The sequence below is a fragment of the Ostrea edulis genome, chromosome 1, assembly GCF_947568905.1.
Source record: "Ostrea edulis chromosome 1, xbOstEdul1.1, whole genome shotgun sequence".
In the NCBI taxonomy this organism is placed as follows: Eukaryota; Metazoa; Mollusca; class Bivalvia; order Ostreida; family Ostreidae; genus Ostrea; species Ostrea edulis.
Window position 1 is genome coordinate 25,340,662 of NC_079164.1, and position 19,202 is coordinate 25,359,863.

Below are 19,202 nucleotides of genomic sequence, written 5' to 3' on the forward strand. Positions count from 1 at the left end.
CACTGCCGGTGAAGGGCTGCAAAATTTAGGCCTATGCTCGGCGCTTATGACCTTTGAGCAGGGAGGGATCTTTATCGTGCCACACCTGCTGTGACACGGGACCTCGGTGTTTGCGGTCTCATCCGAAATTTCGGCATTGACAGAGGTGTTAGCGAGCAATGACACCTATAGGTAGAAAATGAAAAGAACACACGTGGTTTATTTAAACACCCCCCCCCCCCCGTGGCAAAACGTCATTAACGCACATGTACATGTATTTACAGATAATACCGTGCATATGTCTGTACAAGGAATGTGATATGTATAAAAGAACGAGATAATTCTTGAAGTTTTTAAGTCAACAAGTTAAACATCTTGTGTATGATTTATTATTTTTTTACTAACAGAGAATTAATGACCGCAGCACTCCAATCCTAAAGAGGGAGGACTTCTGACAGTTCCATTTCTAAACGAATTACTCGTATAGCTTAACCTTTAGATTAATGAGATGACTTTTAATTCCATTCAAGCATAAACTCTGTGTTAGTCTTTTAGCTATTGCATATACATGTACTATGAAATAAATCTGTTATTTTTTCTTACTATGGGTCGTAAACTTCACCCCTAGTTTACATTGGTTCTGTTTAAATCTTTCCCACTGTATCTCTTCAGTTTCAACACTAATCCGCAGGATATCGGTAAATGTACGAACTTTCATATAAATTCATCCCAAATGAGGCAAACACTTTTTCAACAGCGGACTCGTTCGCTTTGAAATTTGATGTGATACATAAATGTATATTGTACCAGGTGTAGACCTAAATTCAAATTTAAATTCAGCTATCTTAAACATATCTGGTTCGATTAAAAGCACGTTCAATTCTAAAAGGCTCTGTTTGGGGAAAATTGTTCAAAAAATTATTTTATCTTTGGGGGGGGGGGGGGGGGCACCTTTAATGCATTGGATAGGCTCATGAATAAAGTAATAGAATTTGAAAGAAGTTCAATTGAAATTCAAGTGTTTTTCAGTGTGTTTATCTTATTTTTCTTCTTCATTTGTGAAACAATTAACATACTGTCACAATCGGGGGGGGGGGGGGGGGGGGGGGGGGGTGACAAAGCCGGGAAAAAGGATGGTACCAACAGGCGCTTGCTTAATATTTTTATTAAAACTTACTATGCTTAATATTAAGCAAGCACCTGTTGGTACATTCATCCACAAAATCCACCGTTTTAAAATACATAATAATGCATTAGTATGAGTTATTAATATGAAATGGTGGATTCCGAGGATGACTTCCTCTTCTCTATGTAATTTCTTCTTCCCTTGTTCATAATAAGGCTTTTTATTTTACAAACTGCAGACCTCCTCATAACATTATTGCATAAAATATTTTCCGTTGTCTTCCGTTCCGCGTTTTAGCAACACCCCTTTAGCGTGTCACACCTACTGTGACACGGGGCATCCGGTTTTTTTTTAAGGTCATCTCCAAGGACCTGTGACATTCACACCTGATGCCAAGCGTTTGGCAATGGAACTGACAGTACCTGTTTTAACGACTTAGGTCTGTCGCGACCGGAATTCGAACTCCGGCCTTCCGCATGTGGGGCGAACGCTCTAACCTCTAGGCCACCGCGGCGGTGATTCAATCTCGACAGTAGAAAAATAATTTGCATAGTTGTTAATAGACTGAATTCGATGTTTTTAAACTTCGATCCCATATAATTATTTCAACTTGACATAACATAGATGCAATGAATATTCTTCAGAGAAACTATTGCCCCCACCACTTTTGACCCCTGCATAGATAATTTTATCCACAGAAATGCAAGGTGAGGATAACGAACAGCGATCAATCTCATAACTCCTATAAGCCATACAAAATAGACAGTTAGGCAAACACGGACCCCTGGACACACCAGAGGTGGGATCAGGTGCTTAGGAGGAGTACGCATCCCCTGTCGACCGGTCACACCCGCCGTGAGCCATATATCCTGTTCAGGTAAACGGAGTTACCCGTAGTCAAAATCAGTGTGCCAAGAACGGCTTAACAATCGGTATGAAACATATCAGACAGCATTTGACCCAATGATAGGTTGTATTGACGAATTAGATCGTTATAACGACCATAGAATTTGTGTAATGCTGACTTCAATCGAGACTGTTGAAAGCCCTGTACCATCAACTTGTTTGTGAGTAGTTGCCTCGATTTAAAAACTGACTATACGCAGAACAATTTCTTGCATATCGAATCAATTGAGATATATAAACACCATAAGCAGGTGATAATGGAATATTGCTACATAAATATGGGAAGTTGACGATGGAGAAGCTGAAATCATCCCGTTTGTCATACGGTTGTGTTGTCAGTTTGCCGTTAATGTCTACTTTCAATCAAATATCTAAGTATGACGCAGAAGTGGACGACTCTGTGGTGTCCTTTATTTCGAGCTCACAGGGATATATCAAATCGACATAAAAATGAAAGTTATTATTGTTAATATACAAAACGTCATCGAAATGTCGAATTGAAGGCCACAGCGAGAGGTTTTTTCTTCTCACGTAGAAGTTTTTGAATAAATTCTGCTTCATATGAATATAGAAACAGATCAGCTAACAAAGGAGCACAATTCTTGCCCATGGGAATTCCAACAGACTGTTGGAAGACCTGATCACCAAAGACCACGAACATATTGTCAATGACGAACTCTAGCATTTTTTTACTTCAACTTCAGAGTACTTGTGCGTGGAATCAGAGTGGTGTTTAACAAAGTAAGTTTTTGAATGACTGATCACTAGATATGAATATTTCCGTTTTCCGTTTTTGTTAAAGAAGCAACTGTCTATGATGTCAAAAAGTCTAGTCTTTAATTTATCGTGAGGAATGGTCGTGTATAGTGTTGAAAAGTCATAGGTTTTAATGTTATTGATTTGGGAAAAATTCTGCGATTTCAAGTTTACTAAAAGTTCTTTAGAATTTTTGAGAATCCACATTTGATTAACACCATTTCTGACATATGTAGTCGCACAGTAAGTTTCTCCTTCACAGCTTTTAATATTTTCGTGAGGAGCAAAGATAGGGGCTTAGTAGAGCACTTACTGGACCCAGCAATGTATCTTTGTTTGTAAGGGTTTTTATGTAGTTTAGGAATCTAGTATAGGTACGGTAACTCATATTCATGGGACCCATTGACTGGGATATTAAATGTGTCTAAAACTGAAGCATGGTTTTGAAGAATTTCCTGTTTTGAAAGGGCAGTTGGAGTATAAGTACGATTACCAAACGTGGAATTAATGCCAAGTTCGTTTACAATACAGTTGTAATAATGAGCCTTACAAAGACAATGCTGTTACTAGCTTTGTCAGCTGGAACCAAAATATATTCCTGATGTGTCCTATCTAATTCTTTTATCACTTCTGGTTTACTAATCACAGAAGGATAGATGGTACGTACTTTTGTTTTAATATGACTAATGCGAGATTTTAATATTCCTCTTATGCTCTTAACCCATTCTGACAATGTATCAAGTTCTTCTTTTTCATATTTAGCCCATCGTCTGGCATAATTTTCGACAGAATTCATAATAGAGATGAAGTTTTGTCGCCAATTAAAAGACAGAGGTTCTCTGTATTTAGGACCTTTTAGAATAAGTGATTTGAGGTCCTCATTTTCAACTATATCAACATCACCAGTAATGACATGTCCAGCTGGACTATACTTGAAAGAAGACGAAGAACAAGAACACGTTGGCGGATTATGTGTAAGATGGTCTATATCTAGGCACTGCAAAGATTGCTTATAATTAAACAGTTTGGAAGCAATAGTAGAAGTATAGCTGTAGGAAATACAGGGTGTAGACTTGAACTTGAAATAAGTTGGAATACACGACTGAACCCTTCTATGACGAAGAATGTCGTTTATGTTAACAGCATCTATTCCTTTATTTGTAAATTTGAGCTTAAGGAACTGGCGGCATGATTTGGAAGGAATATCAGCTTAAAGCTGTATGGTCCGAATGACAATATTATTTTCCATCTCGTCAAAACGCTATTAAATCATCGCACGTATGTTGTTATGAGGCTGTATGACATATCATACATTATTTCACCTGTTTTAACCCAAATTATTTGATTTGAAATCGATGTTTACAAATAACCGCGTCAGACTGCCAGTTCAAGTGACAGTCACGTGACCAGTTCAAACTTTCAGATCATCGGTGGTCTTATCTGTGTAAAGCTGTGTATTTTGTTACAACAGTACCGTGTTACAAGTTTAATAGAAATAAAAAATATAAAATACCTCTTATTAATTTGTTGTTTTACACTCTTTCAGCCTTAAAACTAGACAGTTGCGTATGAGTTAATACATCATGTTGGGATTCCCCTGACGCGCGTAGATCTATTTATAGACGTCTATTATGGGATGATTTATATATGTACCACACATATTTACTTTCTAAATAATATTCTCGCTGTTTTCTTTTACATGCAGATGTTTTCAAGCATGTAATTAAGGGAAAGTTAATAACTTTATCAAGTAATTAATCTGCTTTAAAGCAATTATGTACAAAAAATACATGAACATCGGGTCATACAGCTTTAAGGAACTGGCGGCATGATTTGGAAGGAATATCGTCCATGAACCGTGCTGGTTTAAAGAGCCTGTGATAGGCAACATCCATAATCATAGAGTTCAGTCTATATTCAGATGTTGAAAAATCCAAGTACAGACTAGCTGTGGCTTCTTGAAATAACGTATGTAAAACTCTCAATGGAACAGAGTAAAGTTTTGTACGAATATGATGTGGACCTAATTGTCTGTTGACGTAAGGCAAAAGTGAATCAAACGTGACATCATTTATGCTTGGTCTTTTATATGAACGATGTCCATGACTGCGTTTCCGTCTTTGAGTATTGGGAAAGAGTCCCATCACATTCACGTTATTTCCTTGTGGACAACTCAAATTTCCCACATCATATACATTATCATTGCATCCATATGGAAATGCAATGCCAAGGGTTCTGATCCAGTGATCTCGTTGTCTACGAAAAGGAGTGCTTAATGTTGGATTGTTTGTGGAGTGGTCCGGTGCATTAAAATGCTTGACGTAAAGAAGTTGGTTACCATCATTATTTATTTGAAATCTGTGCCCCGATATTTTTAATTTCCTTCAGTGTAGAAATCAATAATGTACTTCCCAAAAACAATGACAATACTTCAAAACTCTGAGCGAACCTCTTTCAATATTTTGCGTTCTAATAGTTAAAACTCTGATTTACCGTATTGAATACTATGAATATGGAATATAGTAAATACCGTGGGATTTCGATTGATTAATTATGTAGTGGTGCAAGGACTGTGATATTTAATTCGATTTCCCAGGACTTTCAATTTAGATATTATTTCTTTGTACAAATTTACACTTCCATATCAAAATTGTTCCAGCTTTTATATAGAGTTCACAATGATGATAATAATGAGCAACCTAGTCCACACAATTACATTTCGGCCTTTGTTTCTTTGGTCTATTTTAACAAGAAAATTGAAAATTCACGAACTGAGACTTTGAAATCAATACGCTGTCATTACCATAGGATCAGAGAAGACGGAGTAATGGACGTTTGGATAATCCGGAAATATTTCTGTTATTTTTGGTTCGTAACATGTAAGTATCATATAAAACTGAACTGCAAACCATGTACATGTAAACCTGTATTTTTTTTTCCAATATACAAATTGCATATGTACACGAACGTGCTTATGTGGAACCACTTCCAATTATCTGTAAAGTTTAAAATTGCAATATATGTTGCTTTATGCAAGTAATCTGTTTCCGATAAATATTTTTATCGTCAATTGAAATAAGACGGCTTTCATAGGAATATTTAGGAAATGGCACGCTAATACACAAACTGTTATTTTTGTAAATATTTAATAACTATTTCCATTGATATTGAGTGCATTTTATGATCAACCTAATGTTTACCTTTTAAGAGGTTCGCACCTGAGATTTGGAGTATTGTCATTTTTTTGGAAGTATATTTTTGATTTCTATATTGAAGGCAGATTAGAAAAGTAAAAAAGAAAAACTGGGGTCGCGATGCTTGTTATTGAGCTACAGTATTCTAAACATGACCTTTTTGGACTTAAAATTGACTGGGATTTATTCAATTAAACTTATCTGTTGGTGTCAATACAACATAAGCAACACAAATTAATCATTACATAAAATACAATGTAGATACATAATCATGTCTTCTAATGCTACAGATAACAAACGTTTAATACTAGTAATGGAAATTAATAATGGCCTTTTTGCAATCGATATAGGAAAAGACTCATGATATTAAATTTGAGGGTTTAAACGGACATATTAGGAGTAATGTCAATTTCTAAAATTTCACATAATTTTCAAGGTCTTATCTTAATATTAAAAATGAAACTTTAAAAAGTGAGGGTTATAAATCAAATTTTTAAATTATTGGCGAAAATAAATTTTTTTCGAGTAAATCAATTTTAAATTCTTTAAAAATCGGTGTTCTGTTTGGAAAAATATATCAACCAAATTAATAAATAATGTACAACATTTGAACTAGTTTCAAATCTCAACTACTGGTATTATAAATTATAAACCTGAAATACACGTATTGGAGTATAAGAATAAAAGTTATATTGGATGAAACAGAAACTAATCATCAGATTTAGAACTTTTTGATTAATCAATCATTTCGCCACAAAATATAGTTCCTGTCAAACCCTTTCAAAATTTGAATTGACACAAAATTTGTCAACTAGATAGGGTTAAGTAATAGATGTGTAATGTGTTTGCACCAATGGGATCAGTATTGAACCAGTAAATACTTAGTTGTCGCATCCTGCGAAGTTGTACTCAAAAGCGCAGGAGCTAACTTCTTTAATCACTTTTAGAATAAATCATCAGATATGACTGCGACTTATTTTCGATTTTGCATGATATTCTTACAGAGACTAGACCAAGTACTTAAATGCAGTGTGTATCTATTCCAATCCTCTTAGATTTATGTCAAATGATTAGATCGCATAGCATTTCCTTGTTGCAACAATTCCATCACCATCAAAAGGGAAATATGTATTGACATGGCTGATATGTTTTAACCTGGCTAGATGGGAGAGTAATGGTTTGATTCTGCAGGTGGAGAGTTCAACCCAAACTTGAGGGGCAGAAATGGGTATTCATATATAATAGCTAATTTATCTGGTCTTTATTTATATCTAATACATGTATATTTTTCTGATATGTATTTTTTCCAGGGCACCAAATCAGAGAACATTATGCTTTTTGTTTGCACCTCTGTTAAGTTACACGCCATATTTGATACGGTTTGATGATGATTACCTCTAAGAACCGGTAGTGTCTTGTTCCTGTATGCAGTCCAACACTCATTAGGACACGCTTCACACAAATAAATGTTCTTGTCGGGTAAAATGACTTCTGATTTTTGGGCACAAATGAAAACGCATCGTAACCTCGCATGAAGCTTAATCTGTGAAATATACAGAGGAACCAGTTCAAAAGTTATCATTATGTACCGTATTCCTAATAGGAGTTGCATGTATGAAATTGATAACTAAGTTATTTTCACCTTTCATTTAACCATCGCACATGCATCCCTGCTGGTGGACAGTATGTACCTGAGGATACTTGTCCCTTGATACATGTTCTTCTATAAATATAAACAATAGCGGAACAATACTGGCTGACACGTCAAGGTGTCACTTTGTGGAGTCTAGAAGGGGCACAGGCTCTAACGGAATGGTCAGTGTCCCTCAGATTATCCTTCGAGATATCAAACATCTGTCATATGTAAAGTCGTCAAACTGTCAGCCTTGGTACAAAAATGAAAATATACGTATACCCAAATTAAAGATTGCCATGTTCCATTAAGATCTATTTTTGATGAAAAGTGAAGATAGCGAATAGTGATCAATCTCATAACTTATATATAAGCAATACAAAACAGATAGCTGGGCAAACACGGATCGCTGGACACACCTGAGGGATGATTAAGTGCCAAGGAGGAGAAAGCATCCCCTGTCGACCGGTCACACCTGCCGTGAGCCCTATATTTTGATCAGATCTCATGTACTCGATCTCAAAATTCTCTGTAAAAAATTGTGAAACTTATGATATATTGATCACTGGAAATTCATTTACTAATAATTTCACCGGACGTAGTTTCTGTACAAACCCTTTGAGAATTTGACTTATAAATCTTTAGGTCACCTGAATTCATTCAGTTGACCTATTGCTATCTGTTTTTGTCCGTCGTCGTTCGTCGTGCGTTAACATTTGAACATTTTCAGCTTCTTCTCCGAAACTCCTGAACCAATTTTGGCATATAGCATCTGCGGGTGGAGGGGAACAAAAATTGTGAAATTCGTGGTCCCTGCCCCCCTGGGGCCTGAGGGGTGGGGCAAAAACCATCAAAATGAGTGTAATTTTAAAAAATCTTCTTCTTTACTCCTGGACATCAAGAACCCAAACTGTGGGCATAATTATAATGAGCGTTGAGCCCTCTACCAAAATTGTGAAATTCTGTTAGGGTGGGGCTCTATTGGTCATATAGTGAAAATGTAGAAACTCTTTGAAAATCTTCTTCTCTGTCTCCGGGTATTAAGTAGACAAACCAATAGCATGGTAATGATGAGCAATGATGTCTCTTTATACCCCCCGCAACAAGTTGTGGGGGGGGGGGGTATACTGGAATCGGGTTGTCCGTCTGTAGACGCAATGGTTTCCGGGCTCTAAAGCATCATCCTTTCCACCTACCGTCACCATATCATATATATGGACTACCCATGGGATGAAGATGTTCCCTATCGATTTTGGGGTCAAAAGGTCAAGCACACTGGACATCGAAGTAGCAATATGGTTTCCGGGCTCTAAAGTGTTATCCTTTCCACCTACAGTCACCATATCATACATATGGACTACCTATGGGATGAAGATGTTCCCTATCGATTTTGGGGTCAAAAGGTCAAGCGCACTGGACATTGAAGTAGCAATATGGTTTCCGGGCTCTAAAGCGTTATCCTTTCCACCTACAGTCACCATATCAAACATATGGACTACCCATGGGATGAAGATGTTCCCTATCGATTTTGGGGTCAAAAGGTCAAAGGTCAAGCGCACTGGACATTGAAGTAGCAATATGGTTTCCGGGCTCTAAAGCGTTATCCTTTCCACCTACAGTCACCATATCATATATATGGACTACCCATGGGATGAAGATGATCCCTATCGATATTGGGGTCAAAAGTCACGCGCACTGGACATTGAAGTAGCAATATGGTTTCCGGGCTCTAAAGAGCTATCCTTTCCACCTACAGTCACCATATCATACATATGGACTACCCATGGGATGAAGATGTTCCCTATCGATTTTGGGGTCAAGAGGTCAAAGGTCATGCGCACTGGACATCGAAGTAGCAACACTCAGAAAAGAGGTAGTTTATACCTATTACCAACACCCTTTGGGAGATTGGGGTAAGCAGGGGCTATTCTTAGTGAGCATTGCTCACAGTACCTCTTGTTAAAAATTGTGAAATTCATGGCCCCTGGATCAGGGGTTCTGGTGCTAGGGTGGGGCTCTATAAGTCATAGTGAAAATGCATTATTTCTTTGAAAATCTTCTTCTCTGTCCTTGGGTATTAAGTAGACAAACCAATAGCATGGTTATGATGAGCAAGGATGCCTCTTTCAAAATTGTGAAATTCATGGCCCCTGGGTCAGGGGTTCTGGTATTAGGGTGGGGCCCTATTGATCATATAGTGAAAATGCATTTTATTTCTTTGAAAATCTTCTCCTCTGCTGCTGGGTATTAAGTAGACAAACTAATAGTATGATAATGATGATCAAGGATGCTTCTTTCAAAACTGAAATTTATGGCCCCTGGATCAGGGGTTCTGGTGCAAAGGTGGTGCTGACCACATAGCTATTCAATGTTTCTTCCATCTAAAAGTAAAATTCTTATATTTAAACACAAACCTAATTCAAACATTGGAAGGTTGTTACATGATACTCAGGTGACCTATAAGGCCCCTGGGCCTCTTGTTTAATGTTGTCGACGCTATTGTGTGTAACATCTGTGCCTTGATGTATGTCGGGGAAACTGGTTCACTTGATAAAGAATATTGGGAAACATATTTCAAATAAATGTTGATAACCAACTTCTCTATATACGTTTTAATTCCCCTGACCGCTCCATCTTGTCCACGAGGGTCAGGATTCTAGGAAAAAAATTTACCATGATACAATCAAACTTTAAGTACCCATTTTCCTAGACAACGAGAAGATCACTGGATCAGGACTCTACGTATTAATTTCCACACGGATGCAATGATAGGGTATACAATGTAGGAAATTTGACTAGTCCACAAGGAAATAACGTGAATGTGATAGAACTTTTTCCAAATACACGAAGAAGTAAACACAGTCATGGACGTCGTTCATATAAAGACCAAGTATGCACACACTATCACTTCTCTTTTACCTTGCGTCAACAGGTCCACATCATATTCGCACAGAACTTCACTCGAGTCCATTGAGAATTTTGAATACGTTATTTTAAGAAGTCAAAGCTAGTCCGTACTTGGATTTTTCAACACCAGAATATAGACTGAACTTTGTGATTATGGATGTTGTCCATCACAGGCTCTTTAAACCACCGCGGCTTATAAATTATATTCCTATTCCTTCCGAATCATGCCGCCAGTTCCTTAAACTCAAATTTACTAACAACTAACAAAGGAATACACTTATTTGGCACACTGTTTTTCCCTATGATAGCTCTAAAACTTCATTGTTATTTCGGATTTGAAACATTTCGGTTGAGCATCTCTGAAGGGACATTTGTCGAAATGCGCATCTGGTGCATCAAAATTGGTACTGTATAAGTTTTACATGTAAATGCCGTCAACAAAAACGACATTCTTCGTCATAAAAAAAGTTCAATCTTGTATTCCAGCATATTGCAAGTCTGCACCCTGTATGTCCTACAAATATACTTCTACTATTGCATCCAAACATTTAAATTACATGTACATTGTACAAACCTAGATATATACCATCGTATCCTTATACTTAATCCACCTACGTGTTCTTCTTTTTCACTAAAGTGAGTAGTCCAGCTAGACATGTCATTACTGGTGAGGTTGATATAGTTGAAAATGAAGACCAGAAATCATTTATTTTAAAAGGTCCTAAATTCAGAGAACCTAGGTCTTTCAATTAGCGACATAACTTCAGGTCTCTGTTATGAATTCTGTCGATATTATGCCAGACGATGGGCTAAATATGAAAAAGAATGTGATACCTTGTCAGAATGGAGCAAAAGTACAAGATGAATATTAGAATCCCGTATTAGACACATCAAAACAAAAGTATCTGTAACGTACCATCTACACTTCTGTGTTTAGTAAACAAGAAGTGATCAAAGAATTAGATAGGTTACACGAGGAATGTGTTTGCTTCCAGCTGACAAAACTTGTAACAACATTGCCTTTGTAAGGCTCATTACATACCTTACAACTGTATTTTAAACAAACTTGGCATTGATTCCACATCTTTTACACCATTGTGTTGTATAAGAAAACAAACATATACATACGTATGTAAATAAACATCATAAACAAAAGTCTCGAAGAACAGATGGCTTTTGAAAATTTTCTTGCTACATTATGACAATAATGTTCATATTTCTGTATTGTTTGTATCGATTTAAACTGATTAATGGTGGAATTTTATGATATCTCTTGGTAAGAAGAATTTGTACCTAACACAACATAATGCAATTTATTACCAGTATTGTTACAACCACACATTCTACATGTTCCCTGCTCAAAGGCCGTAAGCGCCCCGCATAGGCCTAAAATTTGCAGCCCTTCACCGGCAATGGTGAAGTCTCCATATCAGTGAAAGTTTCTCGAGTGGGAAGTTTAACAATATCCAATTAATCTACATACCCTCAAACTGTCAATGGTATTCTATCTTCATGTGTACACGGTACCCTTTCAATCAGTAGAGGTTGGGTTCAGGTTTGTGTAATAAAAATGTATATAATTGATTGGTTGGTTGTATATAGTTTAACGTTTTATATGCAATTGAGGATAGTTACATGTATAACACACATATCAATGCTTGCATTGTAATTACAGGTGGTACCCAGCAATCTGATGCTGTACATTACACGAGCGACTGGATGTTGCTTCAGTCACAAACTCTCGGACCTTTTACTATAGATCATGGTTTAGGGGAGTACCCTGCTAAAGTAGACGTCCAAATTAATGTAACAAAGAATGGAAATCAATTCATTTTTTCTGGGATTGGCACGACTCAAAGAGATGACGATCGAGATAAAATGTATGGTGGGGTGGTATACACGTACAATGACAAACACGTGAAGCTGTATGTTCCCAAGTCCACGGATACGGCATCGTATACTGACAAAGGACGGTTAGTTTTCACAGGTAAGTCCAGAATTTGCAGCTTTCAAATAATGAATTTGTGTTCCTCTAGAATGCATTACTTTAAATTATGGGGGTTTTTAAATTGGAAATTCACAGACGAATTAAAAAAGCAAAACGAAAAACTGGGGTCACAGTGTTTGTAACTGTATTGTTTAAAATTTGACCAATTTGCACTTAAAATTTAGTAAAGATTTATTTGTTTACACTTGATTTGTCTGTGGGTATCAACACAACATAAGCAACACAAATCAGTCATTGCTTCAAATAGATGCATGGTCATATCTTCTAACAATACAGACATAAAAAGGTTTAATATTAGTAGATTTGAAATAAATAATGACCTTTTTGCACTTGATATACGGGGGAAAAAATTATAATATACAATTTGAAAGTTTAATAGATTGATTGATTGGGGTTTTACGCCGTTTTGGCAATATTTCAGCCATTTTACGGCGGTTAACTAATTGAATTATGTTTGGTTGTGAGTGTTTGAGTTTCCCTAACAGCCCTCAATGAGCCTACTCTTTTTCGAACATCAAGGAAACGATCTTTTGCGTACCAAGGGGGGGTTGTGATCCTTGACAAGGGACACCCTTTAACGTCCCATCCGACGGGCATAAAAGTTAAAAATACAAATGTACATGTATATAAACAGGTTAAAAAAAACAAAAAATAATTCGTGTATATAAACAGTTGTATTAAAAAAGTTTTCAAATTTTTCTGTAAAAGTCGCATTCTTGTAAATATTGTATAATATAATGATTGCCGATATTTGTAAAAAGTTCTTTCATTGATTGCACACTATTAAAAAGTCTATTTCGTAGGGGCGTAAAATCACTACATTCTGAAAGAATGTGATGTATAGTTAATGTACAGTCTCAAGATATGCATTCAGGCTGGGGTTCTCTGTTTAGTAGGTAAGAATGTGTCAATTTAATGCCCGATGCGTATTCTTGAAATAATCACTTCGTCTTGGCGTTTCATTACGATGTTACCCGATTTGTTTACTTTGTTTTGAATGTACAATAAAGTTTACTTGTGTCACAGAAATCCCAATAGATTTGCCAAAGAGAATTTACATACAGTTTTATGAAATATTTAAAATCTGTGTATGGAATTTTGAAGTGTACAATGTCATCTTGAAGTGCATTTTTGGCCGCTTTGGTGTTGGCATGGATACCAATGTGACTTGGGATCCAGCAAAATTCCACTATTTTACCTTGCTTGGTTAAAAGATAGTGCCGGTGTAAGATATCAAAAATATATGGATGATCAATATGCATATTGTTTATTGACTGAAGACATGATAGGGTGTCTGAGAATATAGTAAAATGTTTGTCATTAGAAGTTTGTATGTATTCAAACGCAAGCTGAATAGCCTTTGCTTCGGTGGTATAAATTGTTGCTTCATTCGGTAGTCGTGCAGAGAAAACGTCGTTTGTGATTACTACAGCAGCAGCGACTTTATTTGGTATTTTGAACCATCTGTGTAGATGTCAATTGTAGTATGTTTGGATTGTTTTATTTCGGATAATTTTTCCTTGAGAGTTTAATAGAACATATTAGGATTATTGTCAATGTCTAATATTGCACATAAATTACAAAGTATTGTTTTGATATTTTAAAATGGATAAAGTGGGGGTTATATATCGAATTTTTGAATTATTTATGATTTTTAATACAAAATTTCGGGTAAATTGATTTAGACTTTTAAAAAAAAGAATCGGTGTTCTGTTTGGAAAAATCAACCAAATTAATGAATTACATTTGAATTAGTTTCAGGTCTCAAATACTTTTATCATGAATTATTAAAGTGAAATACAAGTATAGGGGTATAAAAATTAACGATACACATGCATGTTGAATAAAACAGAAACTGTAAAATCATGCTGTTCTAGAACTTTTTGATTAAATAATCCTTCCGCCACAAAATGTAGTCCCTGTCACACCCTTTCAAAATTTGAATTGACACATTTTTCAACTGAATGAGGTTGAGTAATACATGTACAATATGCTCGGAACAATGGGATCGATATTGAACCAGTACATACGAAGTGCTCAAAAATCGATGACCTAACTTCCTTAAACCTTCTACCATTTTGATTGAAAGTTATGAATAATAAATATCTCCATGGGTCTAAAAGCTTCTATTGTCTCCTTTACTACACACCTGGCGTATGCTATTGATATTTAACTAATTATGATGAATACTTATCAGGATAACGGCATTCAGCGGGGACACCATGAGTTTATAAGGATAACGACTTGTAGTGAGAACACCATGCGTTTACAGGTATATCTCTATTAGGAGGTCAAGGACGCTGTAAATATTTAAAAGTGTTTACATCTTTGACTATCTAAGGGGTCATTCATAATTGTCAACCATTTTCCAAAGCGTGCAAAAAGCACACTCGGGGGGAGGGGGGTAAAAAATCGACAATTTTACCGTACGCTCTTTTTTTCTCTTCCGGATTTATTTCATAAAAGTATTGGTCATGTTACAAAAGTGTAATGCCTATAAAAAAAAAAAAAAAGACGACAAGATAAGACAGACACATCTTTATTTTTTTCTATAAAAACAAACATCTATCATGTACACAAGATTTGCACATTTATAAAACATATCATTCATATATAACAAGAAATAGGGTTACCAATATTAAAGAACTCATTGTTTGAACTACATTGCTCATAAACTTGATTGTCGACCTTCTTGTTGGGAATTTAAAAATGGTTGATGTACACTTTTTGAGGGGGGTGGGGGGTCTCAAAAAGTGTGCTTTATGCACACTTTGGAAAATGGTTGACAATTCTGGATGACCCCTAATAGTATAATACATGTAATAACCAACGTATGAAGGTAATGCCAGTGGAAAATGTAGTTGATAAATAGTCTTTTAAGGAAAAGTAGAATCAGTTGAATACTCCGTTCCAATAAAATACAAATTTTCCTTACTACAAATGTAAATTCATATAAACATATTTTTCAATAACTTTTCATAGTCGTAAATAATTTCAGTTCATTATCAAAACTACAAAAGACCAAAACCACTCTATACACACACGATACGGCAAATCACTTTATATAAGAAATGCGATATGTCAGACTACAATGTACCTTGTGAAAATACAATAGACGAAAGTAACCTGCAATAGACCAAAGTATCTTACAGGTCCAAACTAATGTTGAATGTACTTATTCTATGCGGGCAATATTTTATTTAAAACTTTTTGACTACGGGTTACTCTGATATAGGACTCGCGTCGGGTGTGATCGATCGACAGTAGAAGCTGGTTCCTCCTTGGCACCTAATCCCACCTCTGGTATACTGGTATTGTATTCCTTTTAGGAGTTACGAGATTGTCACTGTTCGTTATCTTCACCTTTATAGGAGTTATGAGATCGTCACTGTTCGTTATCTTCACCTTTATAGGAGTTATGAGATCGTCACTGTTCGTTATCTTCACCTTTATAGGAGTTATGAGATCATCACTGTTCGTTATCTTCACCTTTATAGGAGTTATGAGATCGTCACTGTTCGTTATCTTCACCTTTATAGGAGTTACGAGATCGTCACTGTTCGTTATCTTCACCTTTATAGGAGTTATGAGATCATCACTGTTCGTTATCTTCACCTTTATAGGAGTTATGAGATCGTCACTGTTCGTTATCTTCACCTTTATAGGAGTTATGAGATCATCACTGTTCGTTATCTTCACCTTTATAGGAGTTATGAGATTGTCACTGTTCGTTATCTTCACCTTTCACGGCAAGAGATTCTGCAGAGCTATAATGCATTCTTTGTTGTTTTATCTGGCGATGAGGGTAGCAAGCATTTATTTGCAGAAAGAAAATCATATCCGCGTAATTGTTTTCTGCAATGATTGCTACCGATAGACAAAACAAAGAAAGACGTTTTGTTCTATATCGTTAGGCATAAATAAAAGAAAACAATTTTCCCAAAGACTCTCATGTTTATCTATACATCATAAGATCCCGTGGGAATCCGGGTTAGAATAAGTCCTCGTTGTCCTTGCTTACTGTAGGAAGCGACTAAATGGGTCGGTCTTTCGGATGAGACAGCCAAAAAAAACACAGCAGGTGTGGCACGATAAAAATCCCTTCCTGCTTAAAGGCCGTAAGCGCCAAGAATAAGCCTAATTTTGCAGTCCTTCAACGGCAATGGTTACGTCTCCGTATGAGTGAAAGATTCGCGAGCGGGACGTTGAACAATATACAATGTGTTATAAGAAAGGATCACCGGTCTACGCAAAATAAACCATGATCATTCATCGCCGAATGGATGTTTGATATAGCTATAAATATTTCAGTGTAGAACAACATGCATCGAGTATCTTTGATAATTTTAGTACATCTTGGTCTATTTGCATAACGTGTTTATTTCCAAAAGGGGTTGACAGATTGTTTTATTTAAAAATATTTTCTTCATGTATGGTCAAAGGGAAACAAAATCATGTTCATGTTTTGCAAATTTACATCGAATTATCATCAGGTTTTAATTCTCATATGTGAAATTTCGAAATAGGGATTATTGAGAAATCACCTCAGATTGTAAACTAACGCTATCGCTGTGGACTTCACCTTGTACAAATAACAGAAAAAAGCTTCATGGGTATACTCTGAGGTTTGAAAAAGGAATTTCCGGTTGAAAAGGAATATTTTCTACCACAAATATTTCACAACACTGACATTTCTATTAATTTCAGGGGCATCTGTCTTCACGGGACCATTCCAGGCAAACTTTCACACTGCTTACGTCCGCATTCGTGCATGGAGAGTTTGTGATTTTCCTCCGGCTAATTTCACATCCAATGGAATCCATCAGTTAAACAGTAATGGTAAATAACTTTTAGTGCATATTTATTTATCTACCAGCACAGAGAAATTCACTATATATGGATACCCACTTCCGCCTCTACCCGGCGGTGCACTCACGACCTCGGAGACCAAATCTCCTAGCAGCGTGTGACCAGTGCGCTTGGCCGCTCAACCATCTAGGCAATCATAAATCTTGCTTTTGATGACGATGGAATCCTCGCCACGTTGTCACCATACCTTCAAGGTCATTGAAAATTCTTGATTGATTGCTTTACGCCATTTTGGCGATTTTACGGCAGTGGAAATTCTTCGTAGATTTATGAGAATCCAAACTGATTATGATTATCTATCTATTTCTCTATCTACATATATCTATCTATCTATCTATATATATATATATATATATATATATATATATATATATATAAACTATGAGGGTATATATATATATATATATATATATATATATATATATATATTGCGCAATTTCTATGGTCGTTATAACAATCAAGTTTGCCAATACAACCTATCATTGGGTCAAATGCTGTCTGACGTATTTCATACCGATTGTTAGGCCTTTCTTGGCACACTGATTTCAACTACGGATAACTCCGTTTACCTGATCTAAATATGGGGCTTATGGCCGGTTTGACCGGTCGACAGAGCATACTTACTCCTCCTAGGCACCTGATCCCACCTCTGGTTTGTCCAAGGGTCCGTGTTTGCCCAACTCTCTATTGTGTATTGCTTATGGGAGATTGATCACTGTACGTTATATTCACCTTTCATATATATATACTTGAATTGACATGTGTGTTTATTTTATCAGTGGCTGCATCAAGTTTCGTGGAGATTCCGCATTCTTTAGGAGATTGGCCGCATTTTGTTGTCGTGCAGTTTATGACATCTGATGGATATATGTTTGAGGCAGAAGGTATTCTTTTAAGAGGCTTTTTAAATTTCTGGAGAGAAGTGTTATTAACATTTTTTTGTCGTTGATATCTTTAATAATGATTATTATTCTTCAGAATGATACAGTCAGTTTGATTGGTCGAGGGTTGGTCACGTGACAGGAGACAATTTGTGATGTCTCCTTTACGTGCAGGGTGACAACTTTGTTGTCTCCCTTTAGAAGATGAATTCTGATGACACTTGTAAGCAAGAATTGTAAATATGCAGGATTATTGATATCAGCTTTAACGGTCATAAATAACAATTAAGAAGAAAAATATTCCCATTATAATGCAGTTTTGCTATTCGCTTGATGTTTGCATTTTTGTTTTGAAAAACGTTATGAAATGTTTACGTTTGACGTTATGTTTTTGCGTCATTCTACTGTGATGTCACGATTGAAAGTTTCCTCTCGTTTAATTTTCTCAAACCTCAGTATTTTGCGTATAACATTGAGTGTAAAACAAAATAGTGTATGTAGTTGAGGGTAACATTGATTTCCTTGAAAACTACTGAAGATTTATCGGAATTTTCTCCAGAGAATGTTGTTACGAATTTGTTGACATTTTAGATAAAATAAATACATGTATATGATAGATATCTACAAGTCAACAAATATTTAAGTTATTTTAAAGTTCAGATTCTTCAGGATAATAAAACATGCGCCTTCGGATGATAACTAAGATCTGATAATTTGTTATGTCTCCCTGCTAAACAGTCCATAATTGTATATTAAATTTCATATCCATACTTTTTTTTTATTGTTTTGAATGTATAACCATGCTCAGAAATACATGATATTATTTAATATTTTATTTGTAGTCATGTGAAAATGTTACTGATAAAACCAATGCAGATTCTAATGGAATATCAGAAATGCATTGTTTCGTTGCACCATTTCATCTTTAGCTCTTCTGAGCCAA

The 19,202-nt window shown here is 36.0% G+C and overlaps 1 protein-coding gene across 1 annotated transcript in view; it reads left to right on the forward strand.

Annotated features, from left to right (window-relative positions):
- Nucleotides 1-12,182: 12,182 nt before the first annotated feature.
- Nucleotides 12,183-19,202, forward strand: part of LOC125663973 (uncharacterized) — a 34,185-nt gene continuing 27,165 nt past the window's right edge. The window contains exons 1-3 of the mRNA XM_056142756.1: nt 12,183-12,488; nt 17,217-17,348; nt 18,158-18,262. Of these exons, the coding sequence (XP_055998731.1) occupies nt 12,221-12,488; nt 17,217-17,348; nt 18,158-18,262 (505 nt within the window). The 5' untranslated portion in view covers nt 12,183-12,220. The remainder of the gene's footprint in view (nt 12,489-17,216; nt 17,349-18,157; nt 18,263-19,202) is intronic.